The sequence below is a fragment of the Canis lupus genome, chromosome 12, assembly GCF_003254725.2.
Source record: "Canis lupus dingo isolate Sandy chromosome 12, ASM325472v2, whole genome shotgun sequence".
Lineage (NCBI taxonomy): Eukaryota > Metazoa > Chordata > Mammalia > Carnivora > Canidae > Canis > Canis lupus.
The window spans coordinates 10166897-10186640 of record NC_064254.1 but is presented as its reverse complement, the minus strand read 5'-3'; the positions used below and the strand labels follow the sequence as shown (position 1 = coordinate 10186640).

General features: G+C 46.8%; 1 protein-coding gene across 1 annotated transcript; it reads right to left on the bottom strand.

The window, feature by feature from the left end:
* Positions 1-11939: 11939 nt before the first annotated feature.
* On the bottom strand, positions 11940-19530 carry NCR2 (natural cytotoxicity triggering receptor 2). Its single transcript, XM_035697676.2, is given in 6 exon segments — positions 11940-12100; positions 12733-12837; positions 12942-13047; positions 18504-18645; positions 18647-18846; positions 18987-19530. Coding segments are annotated over 6 exon segments (849 nt in total). The 5' UTR covers positions 19282-19530; the 3' UTR covers positions 11940-12099.
* Positions 19531-19744: the final 214 nt, after the last annotated feature.

Here is a 19744-nt window from a genome sequence, read left to right as displayed (position 1 = left end):
TTCAGAGAGTCATGTGGGTCCTGACCACAGTCCTAAGTCCTATTTGGCCCTTGCATCCAGGTCTAAGTGGTGAACCAATGATGTGTGTCCACTCTGGGAGGTTTTGTGGGCACTGGAGGGGAGAGGAGAGGGGTTGGGAGGTGCAAGGAGGGCCTCAGGCAAAGGTGGGGAGAGGAGAGCTGAAAGCAGAGGAAACAGAGTGCACTGAGCAACGGTCCTCAGAGGGGCTGGTGGGATAGGATGGGGCTAGCTCAGATGGAGGCACCACCAGTACCTTAGCTTTGACTGCAGCTTGACCTCCTGAGGCTTACATGTCACTTGGAAAAATAAGTAGATGAAAGAATCTAACAGATATTCCTTTAATGAATTTCAAGGTTTTTAGAATTAGGAAAATATTGATGTTTATACATAATTCACAAAGAAAACAGAAAGAAACCTGTAATAGTATGTGCAACTCTAGACACAGCCCTTGCAGAGATCTGCTGACTGGAATCTCAGAGCCTCAAGTTCAGGGCTTCACAGAGACCCTAGTGCATTGCTGGGACTGTGGTTTTAATGGTGGCAGCATTTGCTATCATCTGATGATACCCAGGTGACACCCACCTGGTGCATCAATCATCGAGGCTGCTCCAGAGCCATGGTGGGGCTAAGTCAGGTCCTGGAAGGGGTTGCACTTTTCTAACCAGTGAGCCTAGAAGAGTGCTTTTTTTGGTAATCTCTCCATGGAAATGGGGTCTGACGTGGGTGGGGAGGAGGCATTTGTCTAATTTCCAGAGAGGAGCAGGATGTGCCTGGGGCAGACATGGTTGTTGGAGCTCAGAGTCCAGGTACACCACTCCACTTTTTTAGTTTTAACTCACTGTATCTTTTATGATGAAGTACTTTAACATAAATTGCAGGTATCCTGACATTTTACTCTTAAATAATTCAGTATGCAGCTCTGAAAAAAAAGGGCTTCTTGCTACATAGCAAATTAACATCATCATAGCCAATGCAATTAAAAACCATTTCTTTTTTTAATAATAAATTTATTTTTTATTGGTGTTCAATTTGCCAACATACAGAATAACACCCAGTGCTCATCCCGTCAAGTGCCCCCCTCAGAGCCCGTCACCCATTCACCCCCAACCCCCGCCCTCCTCCCCTTCCACCACCCCTAGTTCATTTCCTAGAGTTAGGAGTCTTTATGTTCTGTCTCCCTTTTTTTTTTTTTTAAAGATCTTATACTTTAATTTTTTTTTATTTATTTATTTATGATAGTCACACAGAGAGAGAGAGAGAGAGAGGCAGAGACACAGGCAGAGGGAGAAGCAGGCTCCATGCACCGGGAGCCCGACGTGGGATTCGATCCCGGGTCTCCAGGATCGCGCCCTGGGCCAAAGGCAGGCGCCAAACCGCTGCGCCACCCAGGGATCCCTCTGTCTCCCTTTCTGATATTTCCCACACATTTCTTCTCCCTTCCCTTATATTCCCTTTCACTATTATTTATATTCCCCAAATGAATGAGAACATATAATGTTTGTCCTTCTCTGATTGACTCAATTCACTCAGCATAATACCCTCCAGTTCCATCCACGTTGAAGCAAATGGTGGGTATTTGTCATTTCTAATGGCTGAGTAATATTCCATTGTATACATAGACCACATCTTCTTTATCCATTCATCTTTCGATGGACACCGAGGCTCCTTCCACAGTTTGGCTATTGTGGACATTGCTGCTAGAAACATCGGGGTGCAGGTGTCCTGGCGTTTCATTGCATCTGTATCTTTGGGGTAAATCCCCAGCAGTGCAATTGCTGGGTCGTAGGGCAGGTCTATTTTTAACTCTTTGAGGAACCTCCACACAGTTTTCCAGAGTGGCTGCACCAGTTCACATTCCCACCAACAGTGTAAGAGGGTTCCCCTTTCTCCACATCCTCCCCAACATTTGTGGTTTCCTGTCTTGTTAATTTTCCCCATTCTTACTGGTGTGAGGTGGTATCTCATTGTGGTAAAAACCATTTCTTAATAGACTATACTACCCAGTTCATATTCAGGTTTCTTCAGTATATTCAGTATTTCCACTACGAACAGAAATTCTGGTCTGTGCAAATGAGACTGCTGATTTCCCTAGAATTCCCCTCCTTGGGCCTGGTGTGGAGCCTGGTCCTTAGGAGCCCAGCACGTAGGCTGAGTACTGCAAAAAAGGAGGTGGATTTCTGAGGAAAAGCCCCCAGACCTGGGAGCCCTCATTGTCCCTGGATACCAGCATGCTGCCAGACCTTTAGGGGTGAGTGGAGATGGGACAGGGGCTTCAGCCCCTTCCTGGGACTTTATGTCCTCTCTAGGGAGCACATGAAATCATGGCTACTCTAAAAACTAATGTGACTCCATAGCAAAGCAACTCATTAAGATGTGTGTGTGTGTGTGTGTTTTAAAGATTTTATTTATTCATGAGAGAGAGAGAGAGAGAGAGAGAGAGAGAAAGAGGCAGAAACACAGGCAGAGGGAGAAGCAGGCTCCATGCAGGGAGCCCGATGTGGGACTCGATCCCAGATCAAGGGATCAGGACCTGAGCCCAAGGCAGACGCTCAATTGCTGAGCCCTCCAGGTGTCCCAGGATGTGTTTTTTTTCCCCACACCACCAAGCAATTAACTCAGTTCTTCACGGTCACTGACTGAGTGTCCCACAAACTCAGTTCTGACACTATTGACCTGGAGCTAGTGTCAGATCCCACAGGCTAAGGGCATGGTCCCACAAGACTGCTCCCTTCAGATGCCAGTCATGAGTCCTGGGTTGCTACCTGGGCTTCTGACCAACTGGCTACAAATCGGGGATTCTCACAACACCCTCCTTGGGCTTGACTAATTTGCAGAGGGGCTCACAGAACTCAGAAAACTTGTGTACTCACTAGATTACTGATTTATTACAAAGGATTACCAGTTTATTACAAAGGATATTAAAGGGTACAAGTCAATAGACAGATGAAGCAATACATAAGGCAAGTTTCCCAGAACAGAAGCTTCTGTCCCCAGTGTCCTTTGGGACCACATATTGTGGCAAGTGGAAGCATTCTGGTTCCCCAGTGTGGAAGCTCTGAAAGCCCCCTCCTTTCTTTTTTTGAAGGCTTCCTTATATAGGCACGGTTGATTGAATCATTGGCCATTGGTGATTGATTCAACTTTCAGCCCCTCTCCCCTCCTGGGAAATCAGGAGATGGAATAGAAGTTCCAACCCTCTGACCACGTTGGGCAACCAGGCCTCACCCATCCTTAGGGGATTTCCAAATGTTGGGACGTTAACATAAACTTGGAGGTGGTGGCAAGGTGCTTGTTATGAATAACAAGACACTCATGTCAACTTTATGGCTCTGAAGCCATTTTGGGCACTAAAGACAAAGACCAAATATGACAAAAGATGCTTCCATCTCAGGAGCAAAAGAGGTTTTGATTGGGGCTCCTGGGTGGTTCAGTTGGTTAAGTGTTGGACTCTTGATCTCAGTTCAGGTCTTGATCTTCAGGTCCTGAGTTCAGGCCCCATGCTCGGCTCCATGTTGGGTGTGGAGCCTACCTAAAAAAAAAAAAAAAAAAAAAAAAGGCTTCATTTGCTCAGGAAATTTCAAGGATTTTGACAGCTGTGATCAGGAACAATGGATGAAGACCATAATATACATTTTTTATAAATTGCAATATCATATTCACCCTTGCTGGGTTCCTGCTGCCACTTTCTTCTTCCCACTAGTGTCCTGCTTCTTCCATCCCCTGCCCAGCCACCTCATGTCCAACTTTGCTCTCATACCATTGCTCCTTCCCTCAGTCCAAATTAGAATCTTCCGCAGGGGTCCCTCCACCTATGGACTCTGTGTTCAAGGGCTGCTGGCTCCTTATGTCTGTTTGAATCCCATGGTGCTCTGTACCTGGTAACCCTAGCTGGGCACAGGACAGTGTTCATTTCATGCTCATTGGCTTTACCTCCTATGGATGTGAAATGGGCTTTATAACTCAACCCCATCCCCTCTGTTTTGCAGAGAAAGAAATAGAAGTTCAGAGAAGGGCAGTGACATGCCTAAGCTTACACAGGGCTGAGCTGAGACCATTAATCAGGGTCTTATTTCCAAGCCTCTCTGTCCCTGTGCCCCTGTGCCTGGGATTATGTGCAATGCTCTTCTTTGCTTAGAACAGCACCCACGGGGGTTCCTGGGTGTCCAGGGCCCAACAGGAGAACTAAGGATAAGAAGGAAAATGATGGAGAAAATAGGGCAAAATAGAGAAGTTGGTCCCCTGGAGATCAAATGTGGGAATGCAGGACAGGCAGAAGGATAAGGAGAGCAGACTCCCCACTGAGCAGGGGACCCAATGCGGACCTTGATCCCAGGACCCTGGGATCATTACCTGAGCCAAAAGCAGACACTCAACCACTCACTGAGCCACAAAGACACCCCTGGTTTTAGAATTTGAAGAAAACTTAGGGACACCTGTCTGGCTCAGTCAGAGGAGCATGTGTCTCTTGGTCTCAGGGTCATGAGTTCAAGCCCCATGTTAGGTATAGATTAAGTAAATACAACTTTAAGAAACAAAATAAAAAAAGAATTTGACAAAAACGTAGGAAACAATTTTTTATTCACATAATTTTCTAATTTGCAAGGCTTGCCCATTTGTATTATCTATTTATTATTATTAATAATTATTATTTTTAATATACATATTTTTTATTGGAGTTCAATTTGCCAACATATAGTATAACACCCAAAGCTCATCCCGTCAAGTGCCCCCCTCAGTGCCCGTCACCCAGTCACTCCATCCCCCTGCCCACCTCCCCTTCCACTATCCCTTGTTTGTTTATCTAAATCCTCACAACAGCGTGGTGGTAATATTCATCTCCCTACAGGTGAGGAAACGAGTCTGGAGAAGGTCAGTGACCTACTTAAAGTGGCAGGTGGCTTTAGGGGCATCTGGGCTCCTGAGTTCCATCAGGGTTTTCCACTGCATGTCCCACCAGCAATCAGAACAGGAGGGATCCCTGGGTGGCACAGTGGTTTGGCGCCTGCCTTTGGCCCAGGGCGCGATCCTGGAGACCCGGGATCGAATCCCATGTCGGGCTCCCGGTGCATGGAGCCTGCTTCTCCCTCTGCCTGTGTCTCTGCCTCTCTCTCTCTCATTCTCTCTGTGTGTGACTATCATAAATAAAAAAAAAAAAATTAAAAAAAAATCAGAACAGGAATGGGGCGTGGGGCTGGGTCAGGAACTGCTGCAGAATGGCACCCAGATGCAGAGGCCACCCTTTTCCCAAACCATTACACTTAGTTGGTCATCACAGCCTCCTGGCAAGGAGGAAGGCTGTCCCTGGCCACTGCTGGCCAGAAGAAGGATATCAGTAAAGTTGCATGTGTTTTGGGCCTAGGTTGGTCAGTGGCCCAGAATCCAGATTCTGTGTTCCCCTCTGCTGTCCATCAAGAAGAGGACCTGAGGGGGCAGCCTGGGTGGCTCAGCGGTTTAGCGCCACCTTCAGCCCAGGGTGTGATCCTGGGGACCCCGGATCGAGTCCCACGTCGGGCTCCCTGCATGGAGCCTGCTTCTCCCTCTGCCTTGTGTCTCTGCCTCTCTCTCTGTGTTTTTCATGAATAAATAAATAAAATCTTAAAAAAAAAAAAAGAAAAGGAGCTGACTTCCTGTAGGCTGTCTGTCCCTCCAGCTGAGATCAGCTCTGAGTTGCCTCTGCTGTGTAACAGAGGAGTCCTCTTCCTACTACACCTCACTCCCTCTAAAGCACAGCATTTGTTCAGTGTCCTCCAAATGTCTGATGCTTTATGAATATATCATCCTACTTAGTCATCCACATAGCTTGGCTATATGGGTATTGTCAGTTCTCCTTTTACTGGTGAGGAGATTGGGCATAGAGACCTAAAGAACATTCTCCAAATTCACCGAGCCAGTAGAGAAGAAGGAGAAGGGATCCTTGCTGTGTAGTGGTAGAAGGTTTAGCAACATTGTCACCTGCAGTAATGAGGAAAGTAGGAAAAATACCCAATGAACTAGGTGGTATAGCTAAGATCTTGGGGGTGAAGTATTGAGGATGCTGCCTGGTTTCTTCTTGTGGCTTACTGGAGACTGTGAGAGCAGGGAGGTAAACTATAGGTAGGGCTATTCAACATGAAGGAGTGGGATCTTGATGGCTTTGAACATTCTCAGAATCTCCAGACAGTGAATGATGCTAAAATTACATCCAGGACTCTCTCAGGAAAATATAGTCTAAAGATGAAACCAAGAGTGGCTGTGGAATTCCTTGTTGAGACCCCAGAAAGATGAAGGTAATGCTTTAGACAAGACCCTCTAAGAAGCTTGAGGGTGTGTGCCTCACAGATTCTTTCAATGAAACTCAAGGGCTTCTAACGAAGGTAAAAGACATTACCCCTCAGCTTCTCGGCAGAAGCCCAAGGTATGGAAGACAACTTATATTGAGGAGATTTGTGAGTGTGGCTTTTGTTTAACTGAGTGGATTTCAAGAAGATTCATAGGAGACCCACATATTATTTTAGAGAGTGATATTCACAAAACACTATCAGCTTGGACTGAAAGGAACAGAGTATAAAATTTTAAAAAGGCCTTTGTATCCTTCCAGTTGTAGTGGAAGGAAGAAGGTTGAGAAAATTATGAAGCTGTAAATACTGGCTGCCTTTCATGGAAAGTAAAGAATACCTCAGAGGGAAGACCCAAGATCCCAGAGGGAGGGGCCAAGAGCCATGATGAATCATTCCCAGGTAGAAGTAGGGCAGCATCTGAATCAAGAAATTTCCAACATCTGTCCAGCTGAGCTCCAATTGTTCTATGAATCAGTGCTCTGTTCATCTCCCATCTACCCCTCTTTTGACCAGGGTTGTCTCTTGTGCTATTCCATATCTGTACCACCACTGAATGTTGGGTTTGTGTCTGACACATAACTTTTGTCTTCTGGCCACAGGTCTTCATATGGAGAACTGCATGCAAAGTACGATATGTAAGGGACTGCACCCAAGGAGCCTCACCCATACCTAGGCTTGATTTAAACAACAATCTTCTGGACCTGATGCTAATGCCATAATTGGGTGAGACTTGTGAAGACTTTTGGAGGGGATGTATGTATCTTTTTTCTCTCCATTTATTTATCTTTTGTTTTTACCTTTTGACTCCCTTTACTCAGGAATGTGTTTTGGATGAGTGTATCTTGAATATGGGAGAAATGTCAATATTTTATGGTCAGAGGAGGTACTGCGGTGGTTCTGTGTCTCTTCCTTCAAGAGATGGAGCTCAATCCCTCTCCGTTTGAGTGTGGGCTGGCCTCAGTGACCAGTTTCTAATGAAGTGTGTGTGACTTCAGAGATTAGATTATGAAAGGCACTGTGACTTCTTCCTTGGAGTTTCTCTTAGATTGGTTACTCTGGGGAAGTAGGCTCCCACATCATGAAGCAAGGCCCACATAGTGAGAAAATGAGACCTTGACCGTGTGGGTGAGCCATCTTGGAAGCGGTCCAGTTGCTGTCAAGCCTTCCATTGACTCCAGCTCTTGCTCACATCCCGTCTGCAACTGTGTGAGAGATACTAAATCATGAACACCAGTTAAGATATTCCCAAATTTCTGATTCCCACCCCCTCCGACCTATCTTTGAGATAATAAACACATCATTTGTTGTTTTATGCTACTAAGTTTTTGAGTAACTTACTACATAGCATCAAATGAGTTGAGAGAGAAATGACAAGATTTTTGTTGTTGTTGTAAGCCAAGGGAAAAAAGCATTTCAAGACGGGAGGAGTGGTGAGTCACATCCAATGCTGCTCATCTTTCCAATATGATGAGTTTTGAGGATTGACCTATGGATTCAGCAATGTGGAAGTCCCTGGAGACTGTGGCAAGATGTTTCAGGGTGTGGCACACACAAGGCCGACTGGAGTGAGTTCAAGAGACAACAAAAAAGAGATATATTGGGGGATGAGAGTGTATCTACTCCTTTTATGAGTTTTGTCATAAAGGGCAATAGAATGTGGAGCAGTAGGTGGAGGTGCTTTGGGGTCAAGAGAGAGTTTTTTTTTAATTTTTATTTATTTATGATAGTCACAGAGAGAGAGAGAGGCAGAGACATAGGCAGAGGGAGAAGCAGGCTCCATGCACCGGGAGCCCGACGTGGGATTCGATCCCGGGTCTCCAGGATCGTGCCCTGGGGCAAAGGCAGGCGCTAAACCACTGCGCCACACAGGGATCCCAAGAGAGAGTTTTTAATACGTCATAGTCCATTTATATTCTGATTGTCATGACACATGAGAGAGGGACAAACTTCTGGAGCAATTTTCTTGTGTAGACAAGAGACGATGGGATGGGTACTATATGGAAATGTTGGCTTGTGATGGGAATAGGGAGAAGACAGTGAACTTGGGGTATAGGAGAGGGATGATTGACTGGTGCAGTTGGACCAAACAGGACTCCTTCTTTTCAGTGAGTTAAGATACAAGGGCATCAGCTGAGGGTGAGGAGAGGGCACTGGAGTTTGAGGGGCCAAAGGGTGCTGTGAACTAGCAGTCTAGAAAGGAGACCATGTGTGTACAGAGAGATACTTTGCATGATAGGTTGCTTTTCTCCAGTCATGTTCAGCTTTAGGGCAGGATGCAGAGTGGAGCAGTGGAAAGCTGGATACAACCAGGGCTGGAGTTGTGCCAGGGGAGTTCAGTGAAAGCAGAGGGGGGAAAAGAAACTGAAACTATGTGCCAAAGAGTGATTGTAAGGATGGGCCATGGAGTCAAAGGGAAAGGAAAGCATGAGTGAAGTAAGGGAGAGGGACAAGATGGCATAACTAGTGGATCAGGGATCCCAGTGGTGTTGAAGAGTCACAGTGATCAGGTCAGTTTTCTTGAGCTAGAGAGACAGGTGGTGGCTGGAAGGGGGCTGCTCAGAGTTGAGACCAAGGAGGGAGCCACTATTCCTGTTGACCATCTGAATGGTGGCTGAGGCAGGGGAGGGGACGAGATCACTGCAGGAGAGGACATAAGGAACTGGGAGGTCAGGGATTTGGAAGGATCATCTATGAGTCCAAGTAGGCCACAGCCCATCAAGGATTATGACAGGAGCCCTGGGAGTAATAGTGAGCCAGGGGTAAAGGCCAATGAGAAGAAAGAGGGAGACTCCAGATTGTATAGGAGATGTGACAGTAATGGGGTCTATGGTATTGTCTGATGGCAGAAAATCAAATTGTGGGGCTGCTTTAGGGAGGATAAGAAGATAGGAAGTGGCACTGAGGAGTGAAGAGACACCACACCCATCTCAGGCATAGTGGTGAAGGAGAGCGAGATGCCACCCAACTACAGAGAGAGCAGTGTTCTCAGAGGAGAGGCAGATTACCCCAAAAGCAGGAAGGTGCCATTCAGAGAAGCTGAACACATGAGGGCTCACATTTCAGAGGGCAGAGCGAAAAGATTTATAGATTTGGGAAAAGGTGGGAAATGGGGCTCATTTGATGAATTCACAAGGTTTTATTACGACACGATCCTGGGTGATGTGGGAGGACTGGGGAGCCTGGGGTCTTGTGACTGGGAGGGGCAGCGAGAAAGGAAGGAAGCTGCAGGTCTGAGGTCCCAGCATTGGCTGTGGGGGGTGGGGTGGAGAAGGGATCAGGAGTCTTTACAGGAGCAAGTGGAGATCTGGGGTCTCGCTTATTCCTGCCCATGGTGTTGGAGCTGGCAGGGCTGGTTTGATGGAAGATCTGAGTACCCCCCCTGCTCCTGCTAAGGAGATGTGGAAGCTGTGTAAGGGGGTGGCAATAAATGGATAAAAATTATAAAAATCCATCCTAAAGGATGAAGACAGAGCTCTGTAAACGTCTTAAAGCTAGGTAACAACTGGGTGACTTTGATGGACCAGAGAAAGGTGGGGGTGGGAGAAATAAAAAGCCAGTCAGTCATTTTTTACCTTAAAAACCCAGAGAACCTTAGAAATTGGAGACGTGGGTAGCTCCCGGCGCAGACTACAAGTGGGGGGCTGGGTTTGAGAAGCAGTCTGGCTCCTAGCTTCTCTGCCTCTCATGAGATACAGCAAGCGGGTCAGCTGCCCACATCCTTTCTCCTTTTACTCTTCATGCCCTGCAGACAACCTGCAGGTTAGTCTCCGACAAGGGTGAGTCACAGAGATGTCCACTTAGGGCACCAGGCTTAGGGCACCAGGTGCCACAGAAAGGGAAAGTGTATTCCACCTGGGGTCCCAGGGGGCGAAAACAGATGGTGGGCAGAGAGGCCCCTGTGCTTCGCTAAGGTTGGTGCCTCTAACCATCCCCCAAAGACAATGAAAAGAGTCTTTTTGGAGAAACTGAGCTTTCAAAGAGAAGAGAATATGCAGCCATGCTTGTCTTAGTCCACTTGGGCTGCTATAACAAAAATACCATAGACTTGATATGCAACATGTATTTCTTACAGTTCTGGAGTCCAGGAAGTCCAAGGCCAAGTTGCTGGCAGATTCTGTGTCTGGGGGAAACTTCTTGGTTCATATAGGGCTGTCTACTTGCTGTGTCCTCACAAGGTAGAAGGAGCCAGAGAACTCTCTGGGGCTGTTTTATAAAGATACCAATCCCAGTAGTGAGGGTTTCTCCGTCATAAGCTAGTCACCTCCAAGGCTCCCCTACAAATACCATCATCTGGTGGGGGGGGGGCAGTTAGGATTTCAACATAGAAATGGAGGGGCAGGGGCATAAAAGTCTGTAACAACGAGACTTGCCAAATCAATGCAGTCCATAAATCTCTGTAACACACACTGAGCATCCAAGCTTTTAACTACTGACGGGCTGCCAAGAAGCAGCAGAGGTTTCCAGAAAGTTCTGAGAAATGACAGAAGTTAGTGAAAGAAGACAGAAGATACAAAAAGGTATCTGGAGGAAACAAAATACACAAGGCTTACAAAAAACCCTCAAAAGTTAAAACTTTAATATTTCCCAAGGAAAAAAAACACACCCCCCCCCAAGAAACATGTATGCTATAAAGGAATATTCAGAGAACAAATGGACCATTTTAGAAATTTTAAGATGTGATAGCATAAATAATAAATCTTCGAAAAGAAGAACTGGAATGTAACTTTGAGGAACTTTCCCAGAAAGTAGGAATAAAGACAACTAGATGAGAAACAGGAGAGAAGTGAAAGAGGCTCAGTCTGGAAAGTCTGACATTGAGAGAGTGTCAGAGAGACAAGAGACCTGCAAGGGGCAGTGCCTGGGGTCAGACCAGGGTGGTCTTGGTTGTAAAGCCCCCAGCCCAGCTTGCGACGGGAAAAGCCACTCCTCTCCAGAGCCTGCAGCCATCATGGTGGCAGTAAGGGCAGCACGGGGGGTGCACAGTGACATGGTGACAAAGGGGTGGCTAAACTTGGCAGAGCAGTAATGACATTGGACTCCCCCCCGCCCCGCCATGTGTAAAAATGCCCAGAGGTGTTGTTGAGAAGGGACGATAAAGGAGAACAATCCAGGAGGTGGGGACCAAAGGCAGGATGCTGGTTAGATGATTGGCAGACTGGCCTGGGTACAAGTGCCAGGTGGTGGGGATTTGCAAAGAGGGAGGAAGAGGCAGGAAACGACAGAGAAGAACAGAACAGAGTCTGGCAGAGCATGGCTGAACAAATGAGGGATAAAGAGAGAAATATTGGGGGTCATTGGGGTCTTGGCTACAGATGGGAGGGAGAGGGGGCAGGGGAGAAGGGGGTGAGAAGGATGGAAGCAGAGGGATGAGGAGGAGGGCTAGTGGAGGAGGCGGTGGAGGGAGAAGTCACAGTGGCCCACAATGCTGGCTCAGGTGGGGGACAGCTGCTGCACCGGCCTTCGGCTCCTTGGCCCGGATGCCAACTGCGTGTGAGCAACCAGTGGGCCTGACCTTGGGAGGAGAATAGGCTGGGAAATCCTCAGCACTGGAGTAAGGGGTGTAGCCAAGGGCGTTGGGTCAAGTTCTGGGGGATTTATGCCTTTTCTTTGCAGAAAGCATGGGGTTCAGAGGCCACGGAGGAGCTCTTCGGGGGCCTGGGGGAGTTTGGCCATCCTTCTTGGACCCCAAGGCCTGGTGTCTGGGCTGAGCTGGGCGCATCAGAGACCTCCCTCTGTGTTGTACGTGTGGACTCCTTGAGGCTCTGAGATAGGGGTGAGGGGGAGAAATACAGGAAGTGACTCAAATCCACTCTTTGACCCTATTGCCCTATCCCCACAACCCGTCCCTCCTCTGCTTGCTTGGTCCCTGTCTCAGGATCCTCTTGTCTCGCCCTGTCCCAGCACCTTTCCCCCAGCTCCACCCACCTTCCCCCTAGTGCATTCCCTCCTCCCCAGGGTGTGCCTCTCCCTTCTGTGCACACCCTCTCTCCCTCACCACTTGGGAAGGGGCTGTGCTCTGGGATGGTGACTCTGGGTAGGCCTTCTGGAAGGGCAGGTGGTGGGAGGGACTTTGTGGTTGTACAGGTCAGTGGTACGGGAGGAGGGATGAATCAGTGGGAGAGAGGCAGGGGAAGGGAAGGAGGAGAAGAAGAGTCAAGGAGAAAACAGACGGAAAAATGTGGACAAGACATCTAAGTTTGAAGAAGACAAAGGTGAGCCTTATAGTGAGCATGCACAATGGATGGACCCGTGAGGGGCTCCTGTGGACAGCTCTGTTGGGTATAACTTGTCCTGCCTCTGTGTTTAGTGGCTGATTCCCTGTCTGACTCTCTGTCCAGGGACAGAAGCTGTTCCCTGCCCCATTTTCCCCTAAGCCCAACCCAAACCCACTCACCAGACAAGCAGGGCCGATAGCACCAGGCTCTTGGCCACAAGGAAGGCACAGAGCACGGGCACCAGAGTGCTGGGGGCTGCAGAGTGGAGGGTGGAGTTTTGTGGCCTGGACAACAGCAGACAAAAAGGGGAGGAGGGGTTGGGGTGACAGCTGTCACCTGTGGGCCCCTGAGCCAGGGCTGTTGGGGTGAGGCCCCACCCTGAACTCACTGTGAAGGGGTGATGGTGGTAGAGGAAGCTGTGGTGGGAAAAGAGCTCTGGGTCTGTGATGAGACCAGTTCACTGGAAGCCTGGGTGGCCTGCATGGAGGTAGGAGCTGTCAGGGAAAGAGAAAGAACCCTAGTTAACTGGTGGGACAGCACTTCTGTTGTAGCTGGCAGGAAAGCTGGAGCAGGGACTTGGGCTGGACCCGGAGCAGAAGCCCATTCAACCCCAGGGGAAAAATACAATTTGTGAGGGTGGGACTAGGTTGTGAAGTCCTGTGGCTGAAGAGGAGACAGACTCGCAGCTCAGGTTCTATCCAGTTCTTTGGAGGTGTTCCTGGGTCCGGGAAGAGCACTGGAAGAGGAGTCAGGAGGCCTGGTCTTCCCTCCAAGCATTTCTACATGTCTGGGAGGGCATTGTCTACCTCTCAGGCTCCCTGAGTGTAGAAACAGTCACTGTCTGTAAGCGGCTCTTGTCTCTGGCATCCGTTCTCTTTCTCATACTTCTGGGGCTGTTAGGGGAAGGGGGTCCCTTGTGGGGAATTTTAAGGCTGCTTCTTCCAATTCTGTCCTTCCTGGTTATGCAGCAGAACCCTAGGTCCCTTTGCAGGCCCCACTGCCTCAATGGCCTGGGTAAATACCTTTTAGGGGACCCCCTCTTGATTTCGAAACATTGTGAGTTACCTGTTCCCCATCCCCACTGCCCTGCCTTCCCAGAAAGACCCCACACCTACAAATGCTACGAGCTCTTGAGGAAAGCTGGAGGAAGGTCATCTCTGGAAGGGTGATGGGGGTTATTAAGGAGAAAGAGGAAACAATGACTACTGGGGGTGGGTGAGGCCCAGGAGGGAAACAGAAGGAGGGTCAGCCCCAACGTTGAGACCCAGGGACTCTCAGTGTTCTCAGCTAGGTCTGCACACCCACCCAAGGTCCATGAGGGGAGCAGTCCCCCCCAAGCTGAGGAAAAGAGAGAGGAAGAGGCATGCAGGAGTGGGTACCTGATGCTGAGACACCCGATGGCCAGGAACTTCCCTGGAGAGAATCCTGGGCCAATGGACATATGGACATGACCCTGTCCCACAAAGGCACTCTCTGAGGCTGCCCGGAATGATGACCAGGAGCGACCCATACATCCAACTTGGAAAAGGTTGTCAGGACACTCGAGGAAAATTCTAGTCCTGAGCTACAGTGTGTGATCTATGGGCTGATGCTGGTCCACAAATTATTTATAGCATGCCTGCACAAGGTAAATATAGAAATCGGGAGTAAGGATCTTAAAATTTGTACATCACTTTGCTGTTACCTCAAGGTCCAAGCATGTGATTTGTAAACTGATCTGGTTGACACAGGATACAGACCAGTTTGGGTGTTGTTAAACTGTCACGGAGGGCTCCATATGGCACAAGCTGCATGAAAGCATCAGAACGGGACCACGATACCTGGAGATTAGTTGGTCGACTATAACCCAAAGGTGTATAAACACTTGAAAAGAATCATTTACATAATTGGTAAAAATTTCAATCTATCTTTTAAAAAAATTAGAGTTTGACATGATTGGCTAATGTAGAGTAGTGATTAGCTCATTCAAGTACTAATTATCAGCAAAACAAAAGTCACTGAGGTTTTTTGTTGGGAAACGCCATCTCTTTTCTGAACGTAGCAGTAGTAATAAACCAAACGGCGATAGTGGAATGGATTTCAAAGATACTTTCCCTTCTGAAGTTATTAAGGGTTTGCATTGGCTTTATTTGAAAATGTAATCCTTCACCGTGGTAGGCAGAACAATGTCCCTGTCCCTGTCACAGGAACCTGTGAATGTCACCTAATATGGCCAAAGGGACTTTTAGAGAGGATTAAGGTTAAAGATCTTGAGGGGGAGAGATATTCCAGGTGGGTCCAATCTAATGATTAGTATTTAAAAGTAGAGAATGAGGGTGCCTGAGGGGCTCAGTCAGTGTAGCATCTGCCTTCAGTTTAGATCACGATCCTGGGGTCCTGGGATTGAGCCCCACGTTGCCCTCCCTGCTCAGTGGGGAGTCTGGTTCTCCCTCGGCTGCTCCCCCTACTTGTGCTCTCTCTATCAAATAAATAAAGTCTTAAAAAATAAAATAAAAGCAGAGAATATTTCCTAGCTGTAATCAGAGAGAAATGCAGCTCAGAAAGGGCTTCTGGCTTTCAGGACATAGGAAGAGGACCACAAGCCAAGGAATGTGGCGGCCTCTAGAAGCTGGGAAAGCTCTTAGTACATAGACCACAAGAAAACAGGACTTTGGTCCTACAGCTACAAGGAACGAAATTCTGCACAAGACCTGAATGAGCAAGAAGTGGATTCTAACAGCCTTCAGAAAGGAGAACAGCACCCTGCTGACGCCTTGATTTTAGCCCAGTGAGACCCATTCCAGACTTCTGATCTATAGAGCTGTAAAACTATAAATTTGCATGGCTTTAAGTCACTACATTTGTGGAGATCTGTTATGCCAGCAATGGGAAACTATGGCACTCATACATAGTATGAGTTTTATAGCTACAATTAATGGTGAAGTACTAAAACCCAGTGAGTTTGTTGTTGAGAGGTCCTGGCTAATGGAAAAATACATCATGAAAACAAGTGACATTTACACGTAAAACACAAAACCAAAAGTTCAAAATGAACTATTTTTTTTTTTAAAAAAGAGTATTGAATTACAAAGTTCTTAGAAGCAGTCAGTATTCACATACAAACTCTAGTGTTCTGTGGGCTTCTTGAAAAGTAACAGCTTTGTGTTCCTGAGACAGAATATCTATCTACAGTTGTCAAAACCTCCTTGAAAGATTGTACAAGAGGTGTTTGCCCCTCTTGTACTGAGTTAGTCTGTGGCAAAGAAGGGAGCTTAAATATCCCCTTCTATTGACACAGTAGCTCCAGGTAGTCAGGAACTGGCAAATGAGAAGGAAGACCAACTCCATAACAAATCAAGCTAGCAAAGTATTTTTTCACGGCAACTTGAGAAATGCACACATATTGCAAACATAGCTATTCCTTTCACTCTGTGTGCAATTTGAACAGGATGATAGGGAGGTATTCTTATGCCTCGTTTTGCTTCATTGTCAAAAAACACAACTAACCCTGAACTGAACAGAACCACGAAGATCAGTGGTGTGGGGTCCCAGTTCCATGTAGGAATATGTTCTGATGGCTGTGGCTGCTCCTTCCAAGCCTTGCTATGAAGAGGTACCAGCTAGACTGCACCACGGACTTACCAAAGTGATCAAAATTGTGAATTACATAAAGATGAATGTGTTGAATTTGAAATCATTCTCTTTATCGTGTGATAATGTGGAAACACTGCATGGTTGTTACTGCATGCCAAGTTACCATGATTACCCAGTGGGAGAGCTCCCTTGAGAATGTTTGATCTACAAAAAGGACTCTTAATGTTTGGCAAGATGGAAACCAAGTTATTACTAACTTTTTAAAGATGTGAATCACGGAGTCAGCCTTGTTTATATTACAGCCTTGAGGTTATCCCATGCAAGAGAAGAGCACAACATATTTTTCAATGGCAAATAAAATCTAAGTGTGAAAACAAAAGAGGCTTAGAAGAAGTTTCCATAGGTTGCATGTTCTAATTTGGTAACAGTTATCAACAAAACAGGTGATGATCTTAATATTGCATATCTGCAAAAGTACTTATAGAAAAACCTTAATACTTTGATAGAATATTATGAATTTCATTTTCTGCCAAAAGAAGATATGTGATAGGAATTTCATAGATTCAGAATCCATTTTTTCATCAAAAGATATTTTAAATATAAACTACCTTTATAAGATAAATTTTGGAACTAGATGAAGGATTAAGGATGCATTTTGAAAATACAGTATCACTCACTCCCTTTTGTAGAAATTAAAATATTAAATTATTTTAAAATATTTAAAATATTTTAAAATATTAAATTAAATTAAAAATATTGAGCTTGTGGAAATTGATATAAAATTCCTTCTTGGATTTCTGTCAACATAACTGTGAGACCAGTTTTCTATTATAAGTGTTATTAAAACAAAGCATTAAAACAATTTTTAAGGTATTTTCTCTGAAGAGTTATGACGTCTTAATGCTATTCAGATTAGGTAAGTTAAGCAAGAAGAATGCTCACTTGTCACATTAAAATCCTTAAATGTGGATATACAGGGTGTTTGTTCAAAGTGTGGATGGCACTTAATATGGGAAATTGATACTTTACTTCTAAGTTTCTGCTCAGTTATGATTGAGGCACTTTGGTGTTTCAGCTCTAATGGTAAGCAACTGTATCCATCACCCACATGCATACTTGCAATGAACCAGAGTACTGTTTTTATAACTTTACTTTTTTCCTTATGTATGTTCTGATTGTCTTTGTTGAAATGTAATTTTATGTCTGTAAAATTGAATAAGCATTTTGGGCTAGTACTTTGTTTTGTATTTTTCTCATTTTATTTTTCTAGTAATTAATTTTTATTGTATTTTATTTTAAAAAAGTCATTGATGGATTGGAGATGTTTTGAAAAGGTCCTCCACCACTACTAGTCTGCTTGGGCTGCTATAACAAAGTGCCACAGATGGGGTGGCTTAGAAACAACAGAAATTTATTTCTTCAGTTCTGGAAGCTAGAAGTCTGAGATTAGGGTACTGTGGGGTTCTGGTGAATTCTCTACCTAGGTTGTCTTTCTGCATGATGGAAAGAGGAGGAGGGAGCTCACTGGAGATCCCTTTTGGAAGGGCACTAATTCCTCTCATAGGGGCCCCACCCTCATGACCTCATCACCTCCCTGTGGCCCCACCTCCAAATACCATCACTTTGGGGGTTAGGATTTCAAACTTGATTTTGTGGGAGACATAAACATTCAGTCCACTGTAAGCACAGATACTCTGAGAAGATCTGATTCAGACTCAGGTTGGCACACTTGTTTGTAAAGGGCCAGAGAGTGATTACTTCAGGCTTGTGGGCCATATGGCTTCTGTCAGAACTATTCAACTTTGCTCCTGTAGCATGAAAACAGTCTTAGATAATAGGTAAACAAATGAGCATGGCTCTGTTCCCAAAAAAACTTTCATTTATGGACACCGGAATTTGAATTTCCTATAATTCTCATGTCACAAAATACTATGTTTCTTTTACTTTTTCCCCACCATCTAAAAACCATCCTTGGCTCTCAGACTAGTCTGCTGATGACTGATCCAGGTCAGGAAGAATGGACAGACCAATATTCTATCAACATAGTGGGGGGTGGTTTGTGGCCAGTGGCCAGACATTTACTGAGTACCTACTACGTTCCAGGTACAGGTGCCTTCTCTAAAAATGCTGGGAAGTCTTGGACTCCCCTGTGGCCAGGTCATAGGAGCTCAGGCTGGTCAGCATGCTCAAATGATCTGTTTGAGCACCTTTAGGAAGCTTGTAAATCATCAAGATGGACTGTGAATGCGGTGGGTGCATGTGTGTGCACCTGTTTCCAACAGCCTTCCCAGGAGGACTGGATGGGGGAAGGGTGGCCTGGCTTCTATGACTAGGAAACTTGGGAGGGAGCTAGGGGACCCCATGGGAAAGGGCTTACCTGGAGACACTGCCAGATAGAATCTTACAGACTTAGAGACAGAGTTGCTGGAAGCATGGTAGATTCTACACCAGTAGTATCCCGAGTCTTCCTCCTTCAGACCAATCATGGTGACGATGAAGAGGCCGGTGCTAGGGTTGTCCCCAGATTGAGAATCGAGAGGCTTGAACCAGCTTGTGGGGACTGGAGCTGCTGACTAACCTGGTGCACTTGAACGGCGACACCTCCTTACACCAGCCCTTCCTTTGGTAGGGCCAGCCTTTGGGGGTGTACCGGCATGTCACTGAAAGTGTCTGCCCTGCCACTCGATGAAGATGCTGAGCCTCTGGTAGTGCCCATGAACCTGAAGAGAGGGCTGCAAGTCAGGGCCACACCAGGACCAGCTCCACCAGCAGTCATAGAGCATTTGCTCCATGTCCCACTGTCCCATAGTCCCTATAGCACACTCTCCTTTCCACCCCATGCTATTCCCTTCCTCCTTACCTGGGATCAGCAGTGGCAGCAGCAGCAGTGGCAGGAGCGAGGCTTTCCAGACCATCCAGTCCTTTCCCTGTGTGCTGGCAGCAGGGGACATAGGGGACACAGGGGAAAGGGAACCGGGAGCTGGTCTGACTCTGCTCAGCTCTTCCAGCCTTCTAAGATGAACAAAATGGGAAAGGCCAAGGCCAGCCTGGGGAGTGGGAGACTTGGGGAGGGTTGGCCACGGGCAGAGGGAAGCGGGGACCTCCAGGGACAAGCGTGAGTCTGGATGTGGAGGCAACAGCCCTGCTTGGCACATAGATCCTGGGTCTTCCCTTCTGCCTTGGGGGAGGAGCTGGGATGGCCAGGAGGAAGCTGTGGTCAAATAACAGGCTTCCCACCGGCCTTTCTCTCTGCACTGCCTCTTCTTTGCAGGACCCGGACTTTGCCCCCTGCTCCAGGGAAAGCCACGCTGAAGGTGAGTGTCAAGCTCAGGAGCACTTAGAGGTCTGAGCAAGAACTCCAAACCTCACTGCCCCTAGGAGTGGTCAGAAACCTCACGCTTAGTCCTGCCTCGTAAGTCAGTGACGTGTTTCCACCCTGGGAGGTTTTATGGGTGCTGGAGGAGAGAAGAAAACAGGTGGAGTTTCAGTACCAGTAAGAAAGTGCAGGGAGTGTTCCTCGCAAAGGCGGGGAAAGTGGGGCTGGTGGCAAAAAATGGGTCAATGGGAGGGTGCGGTGGGTGGAGCACAGGAGCCTGGACCACCGATCACCTCTAAATC